Source organism: Apteryx rowi, unplaced genomic scaffold (assembly GCF_003343035.1).
Source record: "Apteryx rowi isolate R43461 unplaced genomic scaffold, aptRow1 scaffold_141, whole genome shotgun sequence".
Classification (NCBI taxonomy): Eukaryota; Metazoa; Chordata; class Aves; order Apterygiformes; family Apterygidae; genus Apteryx; species Apteryx rowi.
In genome coordinates, this window is record NW_020447653.1 from 1588741 (window position 1) to 1600427 (window position 11687).

General features: G+C 57.3%; 4 protein-coding genes across 5 annotated transcripts in view; 3 read left to right on the top strand and 1 right to left on the bottom strand.

Moving 5' to 3' along the window:
• Nucleotides 1-145: 145 nt before the first annotated feature.
• TTC36 (tetratricopeptide repeat domain 36) lies at nucleotides 146-2790 on the top strand. Its single transcript, XM_026057881.1, has 3 exons — nucleotides 146-1254; nucleotides 1634-1822; nucleotides 1927-2790. The coding sequence occupies exons 1-3, from the start codon at nucleotides 1149-1151 to the stop codon at nucleotides 2193-2195; spliced, it is 564 nt and encodes a 187-aa protein (XP_025913666.1). The 5' UTR covers nucleotides 146-1148; the 3' UTR covers nucleotides 2196-2790.
• Nucleotides 2551-4410, top strand: TMEM25 (transmembrane protein 25). Its single transcript, XM_026057903.1, has 3 exons — nucleotides 2551-2640; nucleotides 2701-3814; nucleotides 4100-4410. The coding sequence occupies exons 1-3, from the start codon at nucleotides 2551-2553 to the stop codon at nucleotides 4132-4134; spliced, it is 1239 nt and encodes a 412-aa protein (XP_025913688.1). The 3' UTR covers nucleotides 4135-4410.
• A 2476-nt stretch (nucleotides 4411-6886) lies between these two features.
• Nucleotides 6887-10194, bottom strand: IFT46 (intraflagellar transport 46). Of its 2 annotated transcripts, none has more exons than XM_026057880.1 (7): nucleotides 10105-10194; nucleotides 9553-9671; nucleotides 8843-8909; nucleotides 8647-8692; nucleotides 8500-8560; nucleotides 7798-7883; nucleotides 6887-7322 (listed from the first exon to the last, which is right to left on the bottom strand). In XM_026057880.1, the coding sequence occupies exons 2-7, from the start codon at nucleotides 9644-9646 to the stop codon at nucleotides 7227-7229; spliced, it is 450 nt and encodes a 149-aa protein (XP_025913665.1). In that variant the 5' UTR covers nucleotides 9647-9671; nucleotides 10105-10194; the 3' UTR covers nucleotides 6887-7226. The 2 variants fall into 2 exon arrangements, with proteins under 2 accessions (XP_025913665.1, XP_025913664.1); XM_026057879.1 differs by having other exon boundaries at nucleotides 9553-9674.
• Nucleotides 9915-11687, top strand: part of ARCN1 (archain 1) — a 12779-nt gene continuing 11006 nt past the window's right edge. The window contains exon 1 of the mRNA XM_026057877.1: nucleotides 9915-9947. Within this exon, the coding sequence (XP_025913662.1) occupies nucleotides 9930-9947 (18 nt within the window). The 5' untranslated portion in view covers nucleotides 9915-9929. The remainder of the gene's footprint in view (nucleotides 9948-11687) is intronic.

The window sequence follows — 11687 nt, forward strand, 5'->3', positions numbered from 1 at the left end:
ACAAAAAGAAAAAAAAGAGGAAACGTGTCTAAAGTACATCAGTGTTAACTCCCTGTCACAGGGAAGAAGGAAATACTTTAATAGTTTAAAAAAATGCTGAAAGCTCTGCAAAAGACTGAATGTAAAAATAAAAAGTGTACATAGTTGTAAAAACAAAAAAACAAAAAACAAAGGAGTTTTTAAACATGTTTATTTTCTATGCACTTTTTTTTATTTAAGTGATAGTTTAATTAATAAACATGTCAAGTTTATTGCTGCAGAGGGTTGCTTTTGATTTATTCTTAAGTGAGAAGTTGTTTTCCCAATGTCAGTATTGGTGTTACGCTCCCAAGCTGGCAATCAGCTTATGTGAGGGAGGATCTCCTCGCTCAGAGCGGTCGGTGTCTGCGTTCCTCCCCCCGGAGGTGCTCGGCGGGAGAGCACGGCCGCCCGTCCCGGTATTGCGCGAGGGCGCCGGAGGAGCCCGGAGGAAGCGGTGGAAGTGTGACCGAGGCTTTGAGGGACGCTGAGACAGGTGGGCAGCTCTGCGCGGGGCCCCGGGGGTGTTTCGCAGCCGGCTGAGGGCTTGCCAGGGGACTGCTCCTGCCCAGGTGCACACCGGAGGGCGGTTTGGTCTTCCCCGAAGACGAGGGGACTGGGAGCAGGCCGGAGCACGGGCGGGGTCCGAAGGGCAGCGATGCGAACGGTGTTGTGCTGGAGCCGCAACCAGGGGTGACCCCGGCAGCCCCACGAGCAGGCAAGGACGGGGCGAGGGGAGCTCTGGCCCTTGGCGGGAGCCCGGGGGCTTATGTGCAGCGCTTCGGTGGGGGCGAGCGCTAGCGGTTGGCGGTTCGGTTGCAGAGCCGCTTTGCCTCCCGTTTGCCCCCTGAGCGAGGCGGCGCTTTAGCGGAGAGGCGCTGGGCTCGCGGCCACTGACGTGCACAGGTCACCTTGGAAAGTTTGGCCTCTTCCAGCTTGGCTTCTGCTCCAGCCATTGGCGGGGGTGGTGGGGCGGAGGGGCTCTGCGGCCGGGCCGGGATAGGATGGGGAAGGGGGAAGCGGGGCCGGCGGTGTGAACATTAACCCACTGTACTGCCGGCAGGCGTCTGTCCGTCCCGCAGCCCGCGCCAGAGGGACCTGCCCCGCTGGACCTGGGTACCGGAGTCGCCATGGCCACGGCGAACGACAGAGCTGTCCTACAGACCATTTTTAGCCCCAGCACGCCTTTTGGGGATATCCCTGGGCTGGATGAGGAAGAGGAGGTCCAGGAGGAAGGTGAGTCGGCCCCGGTCACAGGTTGCTGCTGGTAGGTGCCCGTCATCAGCGGTGCGGTGGCAGGGGTGCTGCAAGGCGGGGGAGGCGCAAGCAGCCCCTGCTCGGCCGTGGGAGTCCTGGGCCCCGCGGTTCCCACGTCCTGCTCGCGGCGGTGGCCAGGGGGCCGCACACGAGGGTGCCGGTTGGCTCTGGGCTGCAGCCGCCCAGGATCTCCCCAAGCCCCCGGCAGGGCCCGGAGCGGGACTGGCCCCAAGCCGTGGCCTCCTGGCCGGGAGGCTCCCCGCGGCAGCGCCGTGGGGCGGCGAGGAAAGCCCTCGTCCCGGGGCCGGGCACGTCCCCGGAGCACGGGACCAACGCAGCTCCCCCCGCGGCGCTGCAGAGGAGGCCTTCGCGCCGGAGCTGCTGGAGCAGGTGCGGGACCTGGAGCTGCAGGGTGTTTCTGCCGCCGAGTCTGGCGACGTGAGCGCGGCCCTCGAGCGCTTCAGCGAGGCCATTCGCCTGCTGCCCGAGCGCGCCTCGGGCTACAACAACCGGGCACAGGCCCTCCGCCTCCGCGGGGACGTGGCAGGTAAGGGCGCGCGGGGCGCTGGGGCTCTCACGGCGGGGCCGGGGCGAGTCTCCGTGCGGTGCTGCCGTGCCAGCCTGCTGCAGCTCTGCCCTCCCTCCGGGCAGGCGCCCTGCGGGACCTGGACGAGGCCATCCGCCTGGGCCGGGGCCGGGGCCGCGCCGCCTGCCAGAGCTTCGTGCAGCGCGGCCTGATCCACCGGCTGCAGGCCCGGGAGGAGGAGGCCCGGCAGGACTTTGCACGCGCAGCCCGCTTGGGCAGCGCCTTCGCCCGGCGGCAGCTGGTGCTCATGAACCCCTACTCGGCGCTCTGCAACCAGATGCTCTGCGAGATGCTAGGGCGGCTGCGCAACCCCGATGGCCCCGGGGCCCAGTGAGGGGGCCGAGGCCGGGCAGGCATTCGCTCCCGGGGTGGGCAGGAGGGCACGTCCTTCCCGAGGCAGCAGCCGGCTGGAGGAGGTCTCTGTTCCCGCGCCACCACCACGAGTCGGGCTCAGGCTGGTCCCCAGGCACAGGGCTGCCCGTAAACACCGCGCTGCTCCGAGCCGAGGGCTCAGCAGGGACAGCCGGCTGCTGCTGTCTGCTCTGGGGCCGCCCGGGGAACGTGTTTGGCACTGCGGCTTTGTCACAGCTCTGTCCTGAGCTAAATAAACCTTCCTGCCTGCCTGGCACTGAGGCTCTGGGTGCAGCGCCGTGCGCGGTGGTCGGATAACTCGCCCCCTCTGGGTGTGCATGCTGGGAAAGGGGGCCTGGGCACTCCTGCCAGGGCAGACGGATGTGCAGCCCTACACGTGGGATGTGGGGCTGAGCCGTGCCGAACCGGTGGGGGCGGAGGACGTGGGGACGTTGGTCTCCGGCAGCGGGATGCCTGCGCCGTAGCAGGGCTCGTCAGCGCAGCGCTGCCGCGGAGGGCAGGATGGACTGACGCACCGCGCTGGGGAGGACGAGCGCCGGGAACGCTCGGGCCGAGCTGGGGACCGCCCCCGTGCCGCCCCTGTGGCTCTGCGTGGCCGCAGCGGCCCGCGCTCAGCGCCGCACTGCAGGCAGCCGTGTCCCCCGGCCCTGCCGTGTGCAGGGGCTGCCCGGCACCGGCCCCGCGGCCCGGCCCGACCTCGGGCCCTGCCCTGCTGCAGCGCGGAGCCGGTGGTGCGATGGGGCATTGCAGGGGCTCGCCAGGGGCAGCCCTGGCCCGGCTGCTGCTGCTGCTGTGCATCCCGGCGCTCTGCCCCGCAGGTGAGCCCACGCGGGGTGCCTGGCGCGCGGCTCCCACCCGCCGCCGCTGTGACGCCCTCGGCCTCTCTGGCAGGGCTGGGCCCCACCATCGACGGGCGGGTGCTGGCAGCGCGGGCGCTGCACGAGGGGGAGAGCCGGGCCTTCACCTGCCGGGCCCCGCGCCCCGCCGCCACGCTCGCCTGGTACCTCGATGGCCGGCAGCAGGAACCCGACAGCCCTGCGGAGCACAGCGCCGCCAGCACCTTCACCCTCACCGCCCGACGCACCGACCGCCAGCTCACCTGTGCCCTGACCGACCCGGCCTCCGGGGACGTCGCCAACGCCTCCGTCCACCTCGACGTGCAGTGTAAGCTATGGGTGCTCTCGCTAATGAGAGCTGCCCTCGTCTGTGTGGGGCTGGCTAAGGGCAGTGTGGCTCACGGGGCGCTGGCAAGCCCCAGCGCCGTTCTCACGGCCGTGTCCGCCCGCCCAGTCGCGCCCGAGATCCTGCGCGCAGACGCCCGGTACGCGGAGGCCGAGGGGCCAGGGCTGCTCGTGGTGCTGCTGGCACTGGTGCAGGCCAACCCGCCCGCCGCCGTCACCTGGGTCGGTCCGGACGGGCGCGCGGTGGCCAATGCCTCTGAGCTCCTCACCCTGGATGCCGGCAGCCGCCCTGCGCTCGCCAACCACACAGTGCGCCTGCGCCTCGGCGCTGCGGCCGGGAGTTTCTCCGTCAGTGCCGCCAATGGCCTGGGCGTCGCCAACGCCTCCGTCCCGGCCCCAGGTAGGTGCCGTTGTCTCCGATGGGGATGGGGACGGGGATGGCACAGCGGGTGCTGAGGGCCCCCGGTGCTCGCGCAGGTCTGCTGGACGCCCGCCTGGAGCTGCCGCTCCTGGGGGTCGCTGTCGGCGGAGCGCTGGCCCTGGGCGCCCTGCTGGGCCTGGGCTGGCTCACCGCCTGCGTGGCGTGCTGCCGGGCGAAGCCGGAGCCGGAGCCAGGTAAGGGCAGGCGGGGGCCAGGGCACCGCTGTACCCGCACTGCCGCTGCCTGACGTCCTCCTTCCTGCAGGGCTCCCTGGACCCGCGCCCCTGCCTCCAAGGTAACCCCCTCGCTCCTCGCAGGGCTCCATTTGGGGGAGAAAGCGTTCTCTTGACACCCGCCTCCCCCGCGCTCCCCAGGGAGTGCTGGAGCCTCCCGAGCGCCCCTGCGTCAGGGCCCTCGCTGTGTCCCGGGGCCCCGGGGCTGTCCGGCTGCAGGGTGTTGCGCTCAGCTGCTGCTCCTGTCCCAGGTGCTCCGGCTGCCTGCAGCCTGAGGGTGTGCGGCTGCCCCGCGAGAACCAGTCCCTGCCGCCCAACCTGCGCCTCAGCGACCTGGCGCAGGAGCCCAGAGGTGAGCCCTGGGGACGCTGAGCCGTGGGGACAGCTGCCTACCACGCGGGGACCCCGGGTAAGGGCTGCAACGCTTCTCACTCTAACCCCCTTCCTTCTTTCCGTCCATCCTTCCTTCCTTCCCCGTAGCCAGCCCTGGAGACGCGGGAACTGGTGCCAAGGCGGAGGAGAGGGCCCAGCCGGAGCTGGAGAAGACCCTGGTGCTCAGCAGCCTCGGTGAGGGGAGTTTTGGTGGGCGGGCAGCCTTGAAAGCCGTGCAGCGGATGTGCTGGCCTCTACAGCTGCTCCAGAAGGCTACGGCAATCGTTGTCTTTGCCTTGCAGGGTTCGTCCGGTTCCCAATGACTGGCTACATTTACAAAGTGTCCAGCATGAGCAGCGATGAGATCTGGCTGTGAGATGTGGCATGACGCCTGTGAGCCTGGGTTAACCCTCTCCAGGAGAGTCCATCAGCTCTGCAGCACTGCAGCCCCCTCCCAGGCCGCTCTTCCCCCAGACCCTCCCAGGATCCCAGCCAGCAACCAGACTCCCTCCGTGGTCCGTGCCAGCACTCCAGGTGGGATACAAGCAATACTGCAAGCATCCAAAATCTCCATGTCTTCCTTGCTCATCACTCTGGAGGTTGCCTGTCTTCCTCGCCCACCAGAAGCCTAGCTGTTCTCGTTGAGGACCTGCAGTGCAGACTAGCTCTGGTGAGCCCAGGCCGGGGAGCAATCCCGCTAGGGGAGAGTGGGTGGGCACAGGTGTCCTGCAGAGCCCCTGGCGGAGAGCCTTCCCCTCCCAGATCAAGGGGGTTTGGCCTCTCTGAGGCCCAGGGACTTGCTAATGCTGAGGATTCCTAAAACCCCTTCTGATCCTGGCTTTTCTGCCTAGTATATTAATAATTTGTGTGCCTGCCAACTCGGCTGCCATCAGGCAGAACTAGGCTTTAATTGCCCAGATCACCTGCATTCCAAAATACTGAGAATCAGGTGTCATCTTGGGAAGTATGGGTGGGCACCCAGTGTTTTGGGGAGGTGTCGCATGAGGGAGAAAGGGACTGTTCTACTTCCTTTGGTCTGAGATGGACAAGAGCACCTGAGAACAGGGTAGCAGCAGAAATGCCAGCTGCCTGCAGGGTGTTCCTGTTCCACGCTGCCCTTGCAGCAGGAAAAACATTGCTCATGTGAGCAGAGACAGAAATACCGTGATGGCTCCCTGTGCTGCTCCAGTACTGGTGAAGAAGAGGTGGAGCAGTGATGTACCAATAACCCCACCATTAACACCAAAGGAACCAGGTCAACTTCCTGTAAAGGGAAGCGCCTCTGGGAATGGCATTTTGGGGACAGGAATCTCTGCCCTGCCTCAGACACCCTCATGCAGCTACGTGCAGGTAATGGCAGTATGGGAATGCCTGGGGCCTGTGCAGCCAAGTCCTGAGAGAAACCACCCCCTAGTTGCCATTTTGCTCCAGGAGGCTGCTCTGCACCCTGGGCTGCTCCCGTGTCCCGGCTCTTATCCTTAGTAACGGCCACTTGTGAGCTGTGTCCCCTGCCAGGGTGCCAGTCTCCCTTACTTCATGAACATGCTTCTGGACAGAGCAACTCCTGAAGCCACCGGTGAGSTCTCTCATCACTAGCAAGTGGCCAGAGCTCCAGGGGCTGCCTGGCACTGGGTACGTGTCGGAACGAGCACGCCTGAGGGTGCCAGGGAGTCATGCTGGGTCGCTGGCGCTGAGCAGCCCCTTGGCAATACATTAAGCTATGCATTGGAGCAGCGAGCTGGCAGTAGCTCCCTTAATTGTTTTCAGTAGCTGTGCTGTTAGCCAAGGCATGTTTTTATTTAACTTATGCGCTTTAAAAATAGATTATCATCAAAATGCAGCAAAGCTGTTTATAGACAGACTCTGTCAAGCTGCTACTGCTTCGATTCCTCCCAGAGCAAGGGTAAGCACCAGCCTGGGGTTTAGCAGGTTTGTGACCTGCTTGCTCTAGGAACCTCGCCGCCTCTGCCAGAGCTGTGACAGACGTGTGGGCAGGCAACATGCCAGTGGCTGCAAAGAGTCTTCCCAACAGCAATAAACTAAACTCAAGTGTCTGTGTAGTGCTGTACTGGTTATTTCTCCTCATCATTTGTTTCTCCGCTGAACTCCATTAAAACAGCTGGTGGGAGCAAGAAATGTAAAAGCTCCTCCAGTTAACATGCTGCTTTCATCAGCCTTTGACCCACCGGGAGCCTAAAACGAATGCGTCTTGTGTCACCTGCTGCCACCCGCATGCAGTGAGAGGTAAGCAAAGAGCACTGTCCCCTGCCAAGCTCTTCCTGCTTTCCCAAACTCTTTTTGGCACAAAATGCAGAAAGGAAGCAATGATACTGTTGCCCATAACAAACTGACTCGAGAATAGAAAAAGGGACTCAATAACAAGGGGCAGAGGAGATCTGAGATCCCTGGAGTACAGTAAGACCTTGGAAAACACCAGGTGAATCAGTTTGGTGTCTGAGCATGGAATTTATTTCCACCTGCTGCAGGGCTTGTAAGGTGCACTCTACAAGTCTGTACTCTGTAGTGTGTCATGTGGAGTCTCTCATTTGGAAGAGCTAGTTTAATGCTGTATTCCTTGGGAACAAGTCAAAAGGGAGGGATTAGGCAGCATCTGCAACAAATGCTATGAATAAAACCCTACTCTATGATTCCCTAGCAGCTTAGCAGTGTCCATAAAATATGGGAGTCTTTTGGAATGCTGTGCTTTGCCTTATAACTTGGTTTGGTCAAATCTCTAAACCCAGCAGCAGATTTTGATCCAGGAGATTAGGGTTTAAGGTGAAGCTTCATGTAAAGCTTAATACTTCTGCTTCTGCTGCTTGGGAAGGCAGGTTGGATGGAGGGCTCCTAGCCTTCTTCCCTTCAGCCAGGGATTTGAAATGCTGCAGGAAAAAGAATGCATTAGTGCAAAGATTTAACTCTCAATAACTAGAATATACACAGCATCTGAAAACACAAGCCCCTTTCCCTCTGGGTGACCTGTGTGGTCAGCAGCTACCTAGAGCCTCGTGTTGGCCTCTGGGGTTTCCAACCTAGTGCTGTCCAAGTTCCTGTCTGTGCTTGGCACAGTCACCGTGACTTCACTGGGAAAAATATTCTGGACTTATGCTGGACTGTTAAACAATGATGTATCCCAGCCTTGTGGTAAATCAAAGGCTCCTCGTGTAATGCTGCAATACCAACATCATTTCTCTGAGATATTAGGAAAATGAGAAGCTTTGAACATGTTCTTTGGGCCCCTTTTATGTTGGCCTATTAGTAGTTTGCAATGCACACAGTGTAGCAAGGCTAGATTTCAGGACAGAAGTTTTGTAATGCTCCCAGCTGAGTGAGCGGAGCCTGGCTGGCATCGCTCACCTGTGAGTTCTTGAATTCCGAGTAGAGAGAGAAGAGGACGTGTAGAGGCTGGATCCGACTCTTGTACACAGGGATGTCCAGAATGGCTGCAAACAAATATCAGAAGTGCGTGAGAACACCTGGGCTGTACTGCCCTGCAGAGAGTGCTGTAAGTACAAGTTGAACTTCTCACTGCCTCCCATTGCTTGCGCCTTTGTTCATCAAAGACGGCACATGTCTGGCACAAGAGTCCACTTCCCATTGCAGGCAGCTGAAAATGGTCTTGACTTCTCGGGGCTGAACTGGCATCTATATAGGCCTCTTGCTTTTAGTAACACAGTGCTGGGCTAGCTGCACACTTGTGTCTTCAGCAGTCAGTGGTGTACATGACTGGAGTTGGTCTGTCCTGAATATTCAGAAGGACCAAGTGCATCTAGAAGTACTGGATTGCCTTTTTTTCCATCTAAATTCTTGGCACAGAAGGAGAGTTCTCCGATCACTCTCATCAGCCTGCTCAGCAGAGCAGACAGAACCTAAGCCCCTGCCTGAGGAATAGCGCCGAGCTTATAACTGCCTGAGATGTCCTCTTGAGACCAGCATGAGATAATATCATTACCTCACAGTATCTTTTAAAGCTTCATATTTCTATTTTCTGGCAGCTTCTGGGCTAGGGACAATCGGATGCCTTTAAATGAGGGGAAGACAGCGATATTCTCTGCTTACCACATATCATGTCGATGTACTCAGCCAGGCCACAGTTTATCTCCGCAGTTGGGAGACCCACCTGGAACAGAGGGGTTTGTCAGCTCCGTCCGCATACAGCAAGAGCCTGAGAGCATGTGCTAATGTTAGGCCCAGCACAGAGGCTACCTGGGCCGTGGCTGGGAATTCAGGCATTAGGCTGCTCCCCTGTCCCCTGGTAAGGGAGAAAGGGTAGGTGAGGAACAAACCTAAACTGATCAGGCTACAGGCGAAGCAGTCAAAGCGGAACAGAAACCTAGATTACATGCAAGAAGGTTACTAATATCATGCACTGAGCTAACTACTCATCACTTGGACAACATACCTTTCCCAAGAGCTCTTCAAATTCTGGTAACCATTCCTGCATGAGAGTTTCAATGTCAGGCATTGGTCTGCAAGGGGAGGAAAAACCACATACTTCAGGATTATATGCAGGCAATGGAAATGGTCTCCTACTGCCAGACTGGTGTAAATGGGACAGCCTCTGTTCTGTCCTGTTGTGGGACAGCATGTCTGCAGAGTGTCAATTCAGGCATTTTTAAGAAACCAAGACTAAGCTTTAAAGGTGTAATGTTTGTGCTTGGCACTGTGGCTAAAGGAAGATGCTGGAAACAGCATATCCTTTTGAGTGAGGCTGGACAGCTCCAAATTAAGAGTTTGGGCAGAAGGGAGTGCCACAGCAGCTGAGAACTGAATCAGGACATGGTAAGAATAATAGTCTTGCCTCCCCTGATTTACTCAGGTTTTTCACTTTTTGGCAAACTCACTGCTTGCGTGAAGTTGCAGGTTAGATGTCCTAGCTGTTGAGCTAAGTTACACAAAGAAAGAGAAGGGCAGAGGGGGAAGTGAGCGTCCTGCATACATAGATTGGATGACTGCCCTGTAAAGCCACAAATGCCTTCTCCCTCTTAGCATCACTTGGATAGTTCCACTCAGCACTCCTAGGCTCTGCTACTAGCCTTCCGCTGACCCCATTTTACACTGCACAAGTACGTGCAGCTGCTAGCGTAAAGGAGAGCTGGTGTAATGACTCACCTGGTGTAATGGACAGTGGCAGGGGCTTTGCAACGATGCAGCTCACTGATACTTTCAATCCAGCTGTCAATGGCTTTGGGGTTCTTTTCTGCATTCTCTATACTCTTCACTTTTATCTGCTGCTAAAAACAAAAATATGAATCTGAAAATACATTGTGGTGGATTTTTGCAAACCCTGTGTTCACTCCTGATTGAACTTTGCATTTGCTCTTTCCTAGCTGCACTATGCCAACTGGTTTCTGCAGACAGAAGAGCAGCTGGGAAACAAAATGCTGAGTAAAACCAGGTAGTGACAAACAAAAGGAAACAAAACTTCAGCTGAAGGAAACAAATAGATACAAAGTCTATACCAAGACTTCCCCAAAGCAAGGTTTTAGATGCATTTCAATCTAAAGGTAGGAAAGTTTTTTTTTTTCTCCCCTTTTTTCTGTTTTTAAAGCCAAGTTATCAGTTTTGCTGCAACATTGTATTCATACAGTCACAAAAGTAAGAGTAAAATGTAATTTTTTCCTATGGTGTGCAGTAAATGTCTCCTTTCCCCTCATAACTCACTGTGATGTTGTGCTGTTTGGAATTCTCTGTTAACCAAAGAGAGAGCACTGTGGGATCCGACTGCTTTGTAGATGGCTCATCTAGGACGAGCAGGCCAAGGCTGTCAGGTTTGCCATCTGGACGTGGAACCTGCAGATAAACAGAGAACCTGTTTTCTATGTAACTCCAAAGGAGGAGAAATAGAGGCTGTTTAGTACAGACCCTCTGTGTGGTTTAATCTTCAGACTCCAAAAGCAATTGGTAGGCCTGCTCTTTTGAAAAAGCAAATGTATGAGTTGTCATTACAGCAGTACCTGAAATGCACAAGGTGTTGGACAAAGAAAGGTATAGCTGTTACCTCAAATGATGTATGCTTTGCTTTAAGAGGTCACGGAGCTGACTACACCAGTCATAATCATTTTGAGTGTGATTTCCTAGGTCTCTAGTACTGTACCTCCCACAACTCAGAGCAAAGGTATCTCACCGCTGCACAGATGGTGTGGTTGGCCTCTTGGCTGCACAGCCTGACTGTCAAAATCAGCAATGCTACATACTCTTTCAGCACATGCAGCAGGAAATAGAGAGGTACCTGAAAAATTGTATACCTTTAAAAATGCATCAATGTCTCCAACAGCAGGAATGAAGTCTGGAATGAAAGGCTGCAGTTTGTGCTCAATTTCTATTATTTGGGGAGTATACCTGAAAAACACACACACACACAGACACACACACACAGAGCACAGGTAACTCTGAAATTACCTGCAAAATTTATCATTAACTCAAAGAAGAAGTAAATGCAGGCTACAACTCCTTCAACTCACCTCCTTATATATTCAAAGAGTTCTTTAATTTCAGTAGATACTGGCAGATAATCATAGTCTGCTGGATTGTAGGCACTAGAGAAAGGAAGGGACGTTCAGATGAAGATTAAATTACAGGAGGTTCTGTACAAGCATGCTAAAGGGAGAAAGGCAAGAACCGGGACCCAGCTGTACATCAAAATTACGAAGGAAATATCTTGTAATGCTCCCAAGAGAAGAGTTCGTGCATATGATAACAATACTGAACTACTTTTTGCCATAGGCATCCTAGCCAAAGCAGCACCACAAGGACAGAGAGTTAGTTTGTTGGGTTTTTTTAAAGAATCGGTGATCACAAAACAGTTATGCGTGGTGGATATGCGGGGGGGTTAATGATCTGCAAAGGGCAGCCACGAGGAGACCAGAGGAGCCCTTCCCCGCGGGGTGTGCGGTTTGGGAGCGGGAGGGTAAGGGCCGGGGGACGGCGATGCCCTCACCCCGCCGGCGGGGCGCCGCGCTCCTCCTCCTCGTCGTCGGCCGAGTCGCTCTCGGAGCTGTCGTCCTCGTCGTCGTCGTCCTCGTCGTCGTCGTCGTCGTCGTCGTCGTCCTCGCTGGGGGCCGCGGCGCGGCGCGGCGCCGCCTCCTCCTGGGCGACAGGACCGGGCCTCACCTCGCCTCGCCTCACCTCACCTCACCTCACCTCGCCTCGCCTCACCTCACCTCGCCGCGCCGCGCCGCGCCCGCTCCTACCTTGCCGCCGCCCTCCTCGTCGCTGCTACGGCCGGGCCGCGCCCGCGGGGCTCC